Source organism: Pseudorca crassidens, chromosome 13 (assembly GCF_039906515.1).
Source record: "Pseudorca crassidens isolate mPseCra1 chromosome 13, mPseCra1.hap1, whole genome shotgun sequence".
NCBI classification, from domain to species: domain Eukaryota; kingdom Metazoa; phylum Chordata; class Mammalia; order Artiodactyla; family Delphinidae; genus Pseudorca; species Pseudorca crassidens.
The window spans coordinates 10,242,304-10,255,874 of NC_090308.1; the positions used below are offsets into that span (position 1 = coordinate 10,242,304).

The window sequence follows — 13,571 nt, forward strand, 5'->3', positions numbered from 1 at the left end:
ATCAAGATTAATAAAAGAAGTAATAACATTATTAATTAAAATGCTTAACTCTGGATGTTATAAAAATTAAAGAAATAAAGACTATTATGAACTTCAGGTTAATAAACTTGAAAACCTTGATGAAATGGATACGTATATAGGAATATATATAAGTAAAAAGCTGACTCAAGAAGAATTCGATAACTTGATATGCCTATATTCACAAAAGAAATAAGATCAAAAATCAGGAATGGGACAAAAGTTAAAACATCAAGGGCTACACAATCCTTTATGACTTTACAGATGCTTCTACCAAACACTCCAAAAGCAGGTAATTCCAGACTTTAAAGTCTTCCAGTAAGTTTAAAAAGGGGGTTTCCCTGGTGGCGCAGTGGTTGAGAGTCCGCCTGCCGATGCAGGGGACACGGGTTCGTGCCCTGGTCCGGGAAGATCCCACATGCCGCAGAGCAGCTGGGCCCGTGAGCCATGGCCGCTGAGCCTGCGCGTCTGGAGCCTGTGCTCCGCAACGGGAGAGGCCACAACAGTGAGAGGCCCACGTACCGCAAAAAAAAAAAAAAAAAAGGGACTAGTTTGGGAGTTCCCTGGTGGCCTAGTGGTTAGGATTCTGGGCTTTCACTGCCATGGTCTGGGTTCAATCCCTGGTAGGGAAACTGAGACCCCGCAAGTCACGCAGCAGTGTGGCCAAAAATTTAAAAAAGTGTGGGGGGGGCGGGGAGAGGGGGCGAGACTAGTGTCTAACTCATTCTGCAAAACTTCGTAATACAGATAACAAAACCACACGAGGATAATTACAGTCCAATCCCTTTTATGAACAGTGATTCAAGAAACCTAAATAAATGTCAGCAGACTGAATTCAGTGATGTGCAAAAAATATGTCATGAGGCTAGGTTTATTCTAGAATGCGTGTTTGGCATAATACTTAAAAAAATGTAATATACCCCAATAACAGATTATAAGAGGGAAAACAAAGTGATCATCCCAAAAGACACACACAAAAAAAACACATAAGATAAAATTCAGCATCCATTCATGATAAATTCTTAGCAACCTAGAAAAAGAAGGGAACTTCCTTATCCAACAATGGGCAGCTACAAAGAAAAGAAAAGAAAAAGAGAGTAAACATTATATTTAATGATGAAATGCTGAAAGCCTTCTTTTAAATCAGAGATTATACAAAAACAGACAGTCCTTTCAAATAATGCATTGAAGAAGCTGTCTGAGGAAGGACAAAAGAAGGGGAGATGGGAGTGTTTTTTTTTAAGCAATTAAAAAAATAAAATTTGGAAAACATAAGAGAATCTATAAATGATTAGAGTTAGTAGAATTCACAAGAACTTAAAAGGGTCAATGTACAACAAAATTTAATATACCAAGTTCATTATATTTGTATATACCTGAAACAATGAAAAAATGTAATATAATAAAAATATAAAATCTATGTTTACAATACCAAGAAAAATATAACGTATATAGGAATAATTCTAACCAAAAAGTACAACAGTTCTTTTTGAAGAATATTATAAAAGAAATTTAAAACTATCTAAACAAATGAAGAAATGGAGAGAGAAGTCATTCAGGAAGAGGAGGGACAGTGGGGTAGGAATGTGAGAAGAAAAGGAAAATCAGCCCTGAGAACAAGCAGACCGGAGCACCACCCATAGCACATAAGCAGCGCTGAAAGCAGATTTGGACAAGGCCACTTTTTGACAACAAAAATGACTAAACATCTGCCTCTTCTTACTAACACTGTCTTTCTCGAAGTGACTGGTGCTTCTTTACCGATGACAAAGCCCGGACACACTTAAGTCCTGCCTCATGGCTCAAAATTAAGACACCTAACCACCAAATGCTCACAGCTGCTTTGAAGTAGCCAGTCCAGACTGACCCTCACTCCCCTGATACCTCTTAGAACCATCCAGCACACACCCCAACCCCTACCCTATAAACCTCCCAACCCCACACCTTCCGTGAGGCTCCGCAGGGGTGTGTTCTCCCTGGCCCCTAGTAACCCAAGGCAGGTAAACCCAGCTCGTTCTATTACGTGTGTTGCTAATTGTTCAAATGAGGTACTTTTTTTTTTTAACTCTTATTATTTTATAAGCATCACCTATTTCACATAAAACAAAAAAGGAACAATAAAAAAAAAATCCCATTATAATAACAACAAAAAAGACAAAATTCTTAGGAAAAAGCACGGTAAAAAATGAAAAGTTTATATGAATAATAAGCAAACACAAATTGCCAAGAGAGCTCTGAAAAGAGTAATGAAGATGTACTAACCCTACCAGATATTAAAACATGATAAAAACAGTACAGTACTGGCGCACTAACAGAAGGACCAATGGAAAAGAATAAAAGTCCCAGAATAACCTCAAACACTGTACATAAAGGAAAATTTTAAAAGTTTAAAAGGAAAGGTAACAGTAATGGTTAATTTTATGTGTCAAGTTGGAGAGTATTTGGGGATGAAATTAGCATTTAAATCAGTGACCTTGAGTAAAGCAGATTACCCTCCATAATGTGGGTGGGCCTCATCCAATCAGTTGAAGGCCTAAATAGAACAAAAAGACCAGCCCCCCAAGCAAGAGGGAGTTCTCCAGCAGACTGCCTTCAGGCTTCATCTTCACCATCAGCTCTCCTGGGTCTCAGCCTGCTGGTCCACGCTAGATTTTGGACTTTCCAGCTTCCATAACTGTCTGAGTCAATTCCTTAAAATAAAATATCTTCATCCTAACCAATAGGCTAGTTCTCTGGCGAGACCTAATACAAGAAAAGTTACTTAACCAAGCGGTCATCTAGAGAAAAACAAATTATGTTGGATCACACCTCTCTCCATAGATTAGGATAAGTGAAATGTAGAAATTACTCTATGAAAATACTACAAAATAACAGGGGGACAGTTCCTTTGTAACTTCAGAGTATGGAAGGTTCATAATCTCACTAAAAATAAAATCCAGATATCATAAAAGAAAACACTGCTAATTCTGACTACATAAACATTTTTTTAAATTCAAAAAACCCTTCTGCATGACAAAAAAAATGTACCACAATTAATGTCAAAAGACAAATGATAAGATGCAGAAGTGAGTAATTCATATCATGGACAGAGGTCTAGTCTCCCTAATATACCTAGTTTTTATTATATAAATCAATTTTTAAGAGACAAACAACTGAATAGAAAAATTCAAGATAAAAAGATATGAACTGACAGTCCAGGAAAAAAGGAAATGTAAACATTTTTACATATATAAGATGTTCAAAATCACTCATAACAAGAAAAATGTAAATTAAAACTACATTATCAGATTGGTAAAAATCCAGAAGCTTCTTAAAACCATGCTACTGGCACATGGTAGGTACTCTCACACATCGATGGTGGGAGTATAAACTGGCACAACCCCTAAGAGGAACAATCCAGCAATATTTACCAGAATTTCCACTGCATATACCCACTGATACAGCCAGGAATTGATCCTACAGATACACTCGGACATTTGTGAAATGACACATATACAGAGCATCATGGCAGTACTGTCTGAATTGCAAATAACTAAAAATAATCTAAATGCCCATCAAAGGAGAACTGGTTAAGTACATTATGATATGTCCATAAAATGGAATGAAGCTATAAAAGAATGGAGGATTGCTTTATGTACTCCTCTGGAAAGAACCACAGAAAATATATTTAAGTGGGTAGGGAAGGGGGAATGACAAAGAACAGAAGAATGTTTACAGTATGTTACAGTGTACCAACATCTGTGTAAAAATAGAGCTAACAATTAAAATATGGTATTTTGCTTCTTTATATAAAGAAACATACAATAAACTAATGAAGTGGTTATCTAGCAAAGGGTGAGGAGGGTGGTGAGCTAGACAAGAGGAACTATGGTGGAGACTGGAATCTGTACCCTTTCCTTGTACTTGTTAATTTTTGAACCATATGAATGTATTGATTATCTAAAACATTACACATTCAAAAATGTTAAAGACACAAAGTGAGGTATCTTAATGGAACCCTAAAATTACCTTTTGTACCAACCACATTAACAAAAGACACAAAGTCATACTTGCTGATTATCTCCTAATACAAAAATCAACAGACTGTGTATGCTATATCTGGGAACAAAAGGAAAGTCTACAGGAAGGAATGTTCTGTCTGTTAGGAAACACTGGCTTCTTACATTAAATACAGTTGAGCTCCTTTGTTTTTTAAATGCATGTGAATTCAGCATTCTAAATTCTTATTAAAATTTGGCTTGATTTTGAAAATATTCTAGTGGTTATTTTTACTTTGTTTTGGGATAGATTTGGGGGGATTATTCTGGTTTTGGAGGTGCTAACTATATCTAAAATGCTAGATCTCATTTCCTAGATAAACTTTCCAAATCTATCTGAACATCAAATTCCCTAAAAAGTAAAACTGTTCCTGTCAAACCAGACCCTCTGATTAGGCTACCTAAATGTCTCAGGCTACCTAAATCTCTCTGATTTCCATTTCTTTGTCCCAGAAGAGTTTACTGAAACTTAAACTTAAAAAATATTTAGACATTCTATAGTTCGGGAGTATGAAAACAAGAAAAAATTTCCAATATACGTTGAGAAATATTTGTTTTTCCTCAGGATATACAAAAAAAATGACAGTATTTACATTAAGGAATCATTTTTATATAGTATTTCCTGACATATAATTTATTATATTCAAGTCAATAAAATAACAGCAGTATCGTTCAAAGCATAAAAGAGGCCTAAACTAAGCACATTAAAATAGTATTCATTAAAATAAGATTTGATCTGTAGTATGCTTTAAATATTTAAATATGAAGGATATTAAATAACTAATTGCCATGTGGAAGAAGTCATCAGTGAATGCTTCATAAAGGAAGTAAATTTTGAACTTGGTCTTGAAGGAAATGACAGGCACTCAGAATCCTTAATCAAATTGGTTTTACAATCAGAGATTCATTTTAGCTCACTGAAGGAAAATGAGTAATATAATCTCTCTATTGAGTCCTCCTTAAACTCTGATGACATGACAAAACATTCTGTCTACAGAGAAGCTCAATAAGGCTCTGAAAGCCCAGGAAAAGCCTGTAACTTTATATATCATAAACCCAGACACCAGTCTCTCTCACTTAAAAAGAAACGGTATTGAAAGGTTATTTAATTTTCCCACATTTTAATAAAAGACCAGACTGAATAACTTTGAAATAATGTACATTCCTACCTCTATAAATTGCTTTATATAAAACCAAAATTTTGAAAACATATATGCAAAAAACAAGATTCTACAGATCTTCAATCTCGGCTGTTGTTTTAACATGTTTTCTTTGAAGTCATAAACTCTTTTTGGAACTCAAATAAAAGTCACATGGGAAAAGACTCCAAAGAACCCAAGAAAATACTTAAGAAATCGCCTGAATTTATTAAAATTAAGCTTCATATATTTATATATGTTGCTTAGCATCAACAATCTCTCCAAGCTGTGTAAGTAGCACTTTAAAAACTGAATAGTCAACGTCACTGTCTTCCCCTCTCTTCACCACCCCCAACCCACAAAAATGAAAGAAGAGAGGAAAATATAAAATGCAAAGTTACATTTTGATGCTTATGACTGAAAGTGCTATGAAAGCTCTATTTGAATTCAGAGTACAGGTCCTGAGCTCATGATACCTTTTAATATCACTCAGCGACAATCTCTAAAACAAGATGAAACTGAATCACTGTACCAAATGCATATGTACTATTTTTCTACAAATCATGTAAGCTGAAATACATAGCCCAATAACCTAAAAGAGTATTTAATGAGGCTAATTTAAACTAGAAAGTGTTTAACATACTTAAAAGTACATGATTCCCTTTAGTATTTTAATATATTGTAATTGAAGTGATTATCTGTCTATAAGCTAGTTTAGGAAGAATAACACTGCCAAAGGCAACAATGTTTCGTCCCAGTAGCACTTACCATTAAAACAAAAACAAATCAAAAGAAGGCTCAACATAAAAACACCATGTATGTGCCAACTAGAAAGATTACATGATCAATAAAACCATTTTCCTGAATAAGCCTCAACGGAGTGACAGAGTACTTTCTGGAAAGATTCAGAACCCAAATGACAAAGAACATGAAATGACTGACATTTTCTGCTGTCACTAACCAGTAATGTAAGAAGCTATTAAACTAGTCATTCTTCCCACCCTTCAATCTCAAACATCCATTCGTAAACAAAGAGTTTAGGTTATAGTTCTGCATTTTCTCAAAACTTCAATTTTTCCCACTGAGAACAGAAATGTTTTCAAGGGGCCGGGAAGACATCTCAGAACAGAGGCCTGGGGACCAGGACTGTGCTCACCTGCTGCGGCTGGTACCTCTGCTGGGGCTGGGACGGCAGATACTGCGCCTGCGGCTGCTGGCTGTAGTAAGGCTGCTGGCCCTGCTGGCAGTAACCGCTCACACCTGGCTGGCCATACTGAGGCGGCACCTGTTACGGAGTCAAGCGGGGCAAGTGAGAAAGTCAAGACGTGCCATTCAGCGAAATCAAATATGGTTTCAATTCAGCAACAGGAAGTGGGTTCTTTGCTAAGCAATTGAATTCGATATTTTTAATATTCTCCCCATTAGATAAATTGGCATACTGCTTTCTACTCACATACTATCAATGAAGACAAAAGACAAAGTATTTTTTGAAGCAGAGTTAAATTATCAGACATCAAAAATTGATAATTTCACAAAAATCCAGTGGCAGGGTCGGGGGGAGTTCCTAATACTGACGTCAAAAAATTGTTTCTGCTAGGGCTTCCCTGGTGGCGCAGTGGTTGAGAGTCCGCCTGCCGATGCAGGGGACACGGGTTCGTGCCCCGGTCCAGGAAGATCCCACATGCCGTGGAGTGGCCGGGCCCGTGAGCCATGGCCGTTGAGCCTGCGCGTCCGGAGCCTGTGCTCCGCAATGGGAGAGGCCACAACAGTGAGAGGCCCGTGTAACGCAAAAAAAAAAAAAAAAAAATTGTTTCCGCTAGAAAGTCAAAGCAGCATTATGCTAATCCATTCTCATGCAACACTCAGATGAAAATGAACTCCAGTCCAAGCTCACTAATACTTTGTAGGATGTTTGTGGTTTGGGGACATGTTTGTTTCAACTAAGGTCAGAATGCCTCAATTACATTTTAGCAGATACCAGTTACAGCAGCAATTCCATTACCCGATACTATTTTGGCTAAAAAGAAACAACACTGCTTTATAATAAAATGAAACCCATTTAGAAAACAATACTATGTATATCAAACAATATAACTATCAATATGAGTTCTTGATGGAAAGATATTCATAGCTATACAAGGGTAGTATTTTCCTAGTTGATAAAACGGTTACTGATATAAAGCAAAGCGTACTGTGCTGCAAATACCCGAGTTACAGACAGAATGACCTAAAATCAGTCTTCTCCATTTCTAATTTACATGAGCCTAAAAAATCTTGAAATCATTGTTCAAACAAAAGTCCTTCCTCATTCAGTAAATACACCACTGATGATATTTTCTGATGTTCTTTCAAATGAGAAATCTATTGACATTTTTTCCCCCTAATTGAGAGAAAGAACAGGCGAGGAAAAGAAAAACAAGATATCAGGACGGCAAAAAGCACTCCTGGAATGAGAATGGTGAAGTCACTGTGAACACCACAATAGGGTCCATTTGAGAACTGCAAGAACATGATCCCCATAAGCACACATACTTAAGAACTCAGTCATCAGTCCCAGATATACACTTAAAAAACAAATTGACTACAGAATACTGAATGAGGAAAAGAAGAGAGTGAGGAGGAAAATATTAAACACTCTGCCTCTAAGACCAATTAGCACAGTAATTGGCAACATATTCAATGAAGTAAAAGGGAAAAAATGCAGAAAGCTAAAGTGCATATTCCTTTTGACCCGATCTAGATTATTCTCAAGCTGCTAGCAACGCTGACAAAACATTTGGCCACAATGGCTTACAAATGCCTCTCATTTCGCAGACCCCAAGTTAGTAGAACAGACAAGTTTGTATTGAAAACCATGCAACAGCACAGTTGAATTCTTTGCTTTTATTTATTTTACAGCTTGATATCTCATAATGAATGTATGTCCCTGACATAAGCCAAGCCAAAGAATTTCCATAAAATACAACTCCACATGCTAGAATACCATATACTACCACAACACATACCCTTCCGTTCAACACCCATATGTTTGATTTGATATCTAATACTGCATTTCACACAAGCATCTTTGCAGTTTGATTTGAAGCACTTAGGGTAACACTTTGCCAGTGTTAAAATGACTGTAAAGCTCAGTCAACACAGCCAGCAACTCCCCTGTGAATTGCACTTTAATATGTTGACTTTCTGGTTTACAGAAACCCTTACACACAATATGGAAGTGTGTGTGTGGGGGGGTTCTATTTTCTAAGCAAGACAACAAGAGGACATATTGCAGGAGTCTCCTCACACTAGAGAAGCCATGAACTTACTAGATTCTTTTACTATCTATTCCAACTCCGAAAAGTGGGGAAGCAAGCCGGATGCAGGGGAGGCAGGTAGGATGGGTGGGAGTGTAAGCAAATCTTCAATGGATCCATGGCAACAAGCTGCAGAACAGGGCAAACGTCAGAGGGGGAACCACCCAAAGCATCTGCTTGGGAGATTCCATCACTGTCTTCCACAATTAAAAACCTACCTGCTATCCTTTTAAATACATGGTCTAATTATTTGGTACTAACTAACTGGCTAACTAACCTTCTGAGACCCTGGGATAACTGATAGGGCCTAGAGCCAATCAACTGCATTTGGTTTACTGTCCTTACGTGGGAGCCATGACAAAACAGAGATGACTAAGTTCTAGTCTACCTAAAGCATCTCTGTACTAGAAACATATGAAATCTGAATCCAAGCCCTCCTGTACCTCAGTTGTGTGAATACGATCGATCACATAATGATATGCCTTACATCTCCATCTGCAAAATGGGGTTACCTCCTCTATTAATTCCTATTAATATTATAACCAGCAATATTATAATCCTATCCGGAATGCTACACAATAATTATTACTTATTAAACTAAGTTGTAGTGCTACCTCTACAACATTAATTGTTAACTAAGTGTTATCTTTAAAAGGCAATTTCTAAATATAATACACCTCAGCTGTCAGGAACTAATGTCAATTCTTTAATGGTCAACAATGTTTTTGCTTTAATCAGTTTAGATGTAGGGCTTTCAAAGTTCTATTATATGATTTTCTGACATCTTAAACCAAACAATCATTATTAAGAAACATAAATGGAAGGGCGGAGCCGTAATACATGGACTGCCCCAGAGCCTACTGCTGGAAGTTGTCTGCACAAACCCCAGAGAAACTGTGGTCTCGCACTGCCGGCTTCTCACAGGGCATCAAGGCCTTCAGCCACAACGCTCCTCGCTCAGACCTCCATCTTTCACAGCATCTGCTGAGGACTGAGAAACCCACTACACTGTTATGAAGACCCAAAGGACTAAACCATGAGGGAAGCATATGAGCTTTTATTGTCTCAAGTTTTGTGAAATCAATTTTGGCTACTAAGAGTCTTTTTGCTTATCTCTTAGTTCTTAACCATATTCAGGGTAAGTAAGATTACCAAACTGTTGAATTCAACTGTTCAACAGTTACCAAACTGTTGAAATTTAACCAAGAGTTACTGAGTTTCAGGAACCAAGTGCTGAGAATTGAGGAAACAAAGCACTTCTGTCTCAGATACCACGCGTCCCCTAACCGGCCTAACCCACCATCATTTTCATGCCACTTCTGATTTGATTTTACCACAGGGGAGATTATTAGATTTCGTCAGTTACCCCTTTAATTATGTGTTCATGTGTTTACCGTTTGTCCTCATCACTAGACTACACACTCCTACACCCGTGGTATGCCTCCTGGAAGGGGGCCTGCCACTGAAATGTTTGTTGGATGAATAATGAATGTTGTTCGATGGATTATTAAATCAAGTTATTATTATATAAAACTTTAGCGCTCGCTTCGGCAGCACATATATTATATAAAACTTTAATGATGGAACACATTATAAAACTGAAATGACTTATACCATCCAAGTCTTTGATTCAGCTTCATCCAATAGACAAAAACCCCAAACCTCACATTGACAGCAGCAGAGGACCCTCGGCTATTACCGGCTAACCCTCGAGGTCATTACTGCCCAGCCAACGTGCTGGACATTTATCACTAAACTAAACCAAATGGAAATCTCCAGAAAATGCCTAAGATCAGGGATTTTCTATTTGTTATGTAAAAATAAGAAGAACAAAAATTTCTCTCATTTCTAAATAAAGAGGATCTTCAAGTGGAACATGCACACACACAGTCACAAAATGTTTTATTCCAATTTTCAAAGAAATGTGAATGCTTTCAAACATTATCGGAGAGGGAAAGTATAGCTAAAAATGATTCATTTACTTTGAGTATTTATTTTATGAAACTACTCTGATAAAGGACATGAGTATTAACTTTCAAATCTCTGTGTCATGTTAAATGTGCAGAATTCCAGGCCCCATTTTTCATTTTACTTTACCTTGAACTCTTTGCTCATACTTCAACACTGAAGAAATGATCAGGTTTATATTCTCATCCTTTTCCTATCTAAAGAAGTTTGAGAAAGCAGTTTCTCCACTAAGTTTCAAGGTGCACTGCCCTACGACCCAGCAATTCCCCTTGTGAATACATACCCATGAAACACTCACATGTGTCCCAGGAAGGATATTCCATCCAACACTATTTACAAGAGCCAGAAAGAGGAAGCAATCTAATTCCAACACAGTAAGTAAATGGGAAAAATAGATTTTGCTAGAGTCATACGTGGAATTCTAACCATAAAGGGTACAGCTTAGTAGCATTAAGTAGATTCACACTGCTGTGCGACCATCACATCTATCCATCTTCAGAACCTCACCATCCCCAAATGAAATTCCATTTCCATTAAACAGTAACTCCCCATTCCTATCCCCCACCGCAGTCCCTGGGAACGACTATTCTGCTTTCTGTCCCCATGAATTTGGTTATTCCTTTTGAGTTGGGCTTATTTCACTTAGCCTCATGCCTTCAAGGTTCATCCATGTTCCAGCATGAATCAGAATTTCATTCCTTTCTAAGGCTAAAAATATTTCCATTTTAAGTATATACAATATTTTGTCCCATCGTGGGCAATGGGTGGGTTGTTTCTACCTTTTGGTTATTGTGAATAATACTGCTACGAAAACAGGCATACAAAGACCTGCTCAAGCCTTTTCTTTCACTTCTTTTGGACATATACCCAGCCCATAAGTGGAACGGCTGGAGCATACGGTAGTTCTATGTTTAATTTTCTGAGAAACCGCCATACTGTTTTTCACAGCAGCAATACCATTTTTTAATTCCTGCCAGCTGTGCACAAGGGTTCTAATTTCTCCACATCCTTGACAACACCTGCTATTTTCTGTTTGTTTTTGTAATAGCCATCCTCATGGGTGTGAAGTGGTGTCACACTCATTATGGGTTTGATTTTCATTTCCCTAATGATTAGTGATTTGAGCAGCTTTTGCATGCTTATCAGTCATTTGTTTATCTTACTTGGAAAAATGTATTAAAGTCTTTTGCCCATTTTTTGATTGGGTTGTTAGGTTTTTGTTGTTGAGTTGTAGGAATGCTTTATATATTCTGTGTATTAATCCCTTATATGATTTGCAAATATTTTCTCCTCTTTTGTGGGTGGTCTTTTTGTTCTCGTGATAGTGTCCTTTGATGCACGAAAGTTTTCAATTTTGATATACTCCAATTTATCTATCTTTTCTTTTGCTGTCTGCGCATTTGGTTTCCATGTCCAATAATCACCGCCAAATTTAACGTCATCAAGCTTTCCCCTAGGTTTTCTTCTAAGAGCTTTAGAGCTTTAGCTCTTATGTTTTTAGGTCTGACCCATTTTGAGTTAATTTTTGCACATAGTGTAAGGTAATGGTCCAACTTCCTTCTTTTGAAAGACCTGTTGTTCTTACTCTAGTATATAATTTTCATATCAGCTTCAGATCCTTTTGTTCTAAGAAGAGTTTGGTTTGGTATCTACACTTCCCTCTAGAACTATATTAAACGAATACAACACACATTCAACGAACTGTATAATCTGTTTATATGAAGTTCAAAAACAAAATTTATAGCAAAACTGATTTATAGTGATAGTAATCAAAACAGTGCTTGTGGGATATGGGGGCTGGTGAGAAAGAGGGGTGAGGAAACTTCCGGGGTGATGAAAATATTCTGTATCTTAACTGGGATGGTTGGTTCATAGGTGTACCTTAGTTGTCAAAACTCATCGAACTGTACACTTAAGGTCTGAGCATTTCATTGTATGTATATTATAACTTTAAAAGTATCTATATACACTTAACAACGAAGAAGGTATCTAAACTTTTGACCTCACGTTTTTTCTAATGTATTTATGTCAAACCATTCCGGCCTTACTTAAACCTAGATGTAAGTTTCCTATTTGATAATAAAATAGTAACTGTTTCTAGGAGTTAACAGGGAGTTTTCATACTTTCAATTTACATAATTCCAAAATACTACACAGCAATCAATACTGAAACAATCATAATGAGTATGTAAATTCAAATATTTAACGCAAGTCACAATATGTATAGGAACGATATCCCTTCAACCCAGAATTCTGCTTTTGGGAATTTACCTTAAGGAAAAATATAAAACAAGTGTGCAAAGATATGTGTGGCAAGGAGGTCACTGCACGCCCCTGATACCACCCCCACTCAAAAACAGGGAAGCAGCCTAAATGGTTAAATGTGCCTCCACAGAGACTGGTTTAAAAGGGGAGGGTAATGATATTCTATTCAATAAAATATCACAGAGTCATTAAAATGAATGATTCTAATTGTAGATAATATGTATTGAATAGCAAGAAAGTCTGTCCCTGGATTTTTGAGGTGGGACTTAAGGGGTAGCAGGTTACAAAACCATATATGTATTTTTTTAACATGAAAATCTGTATATGTGTGGTGAGTAAAGAATTAATAGCCCAGAAGAATATACATCAAATGTTATGTATCATTTCTTAAACCAACTCTGAGTTTTTCATGAATCTAAAACTAAATGCAATTTATTTTGGATTAATTATTGCTGTCTTTCTAAGAATTATCAAAAAGTATATTATAACAATTTATATTTAACAGCAGAAAGCTTCCTAATTTTTATTTGTTTGTTTTCCATCATAAATGTGAGTCCTTCCAGATAAATTCTACAAAAAAAGGAAGGCAAAAAGCATAGGAAAAATGAGTTCACAACAGCTACATTTTAGTCACTACTGTGGCATATTCTGCTGGCTTCTGATTTTACAGAAAGAGTAAATGCTATTTTTCATGCATAAGACACAGACTGAAAATTCCCCACAGCAAGGAATTCAGATGCTAGTCTATGTGTGGCTGAACCAACTGCAGGAGGAAATTTTATTATGTCAACATGTCCAGTCAAAAATAATGTGTTAGAAGGTAATAAATAAAGTTTACAAGGTCAAAA

At 36.8% G+C, this 13,571-nt stretch overlaps 1 protein-coding gene across 4 annotated transcripts in view; it reads right to left on the reverse strand.

The window, feature by feature from the left end:
- Window positions 1-13,571, reverse strand: part of ARID1B (AT-rich interaction domain 1B) — a 411,713-nt gene that overhangs the window by 278,067 nt on the left and 120,075 nt on the right. For all 4 annotated transcript variants that reach the window (XM_067701689.1, XM_067701687.1, XM_067701686.1 and 1 more), the window contains one exon: window positions 6,351-6,479. In XM_067701689.1, the coding sequence (XP_067557790.1) occupies window positions 6,351-6,479 (129 nt within the window). The remainder of the gene's footprint in view (window positions 1-6,350; window positions 6,480-13,571) is intronic.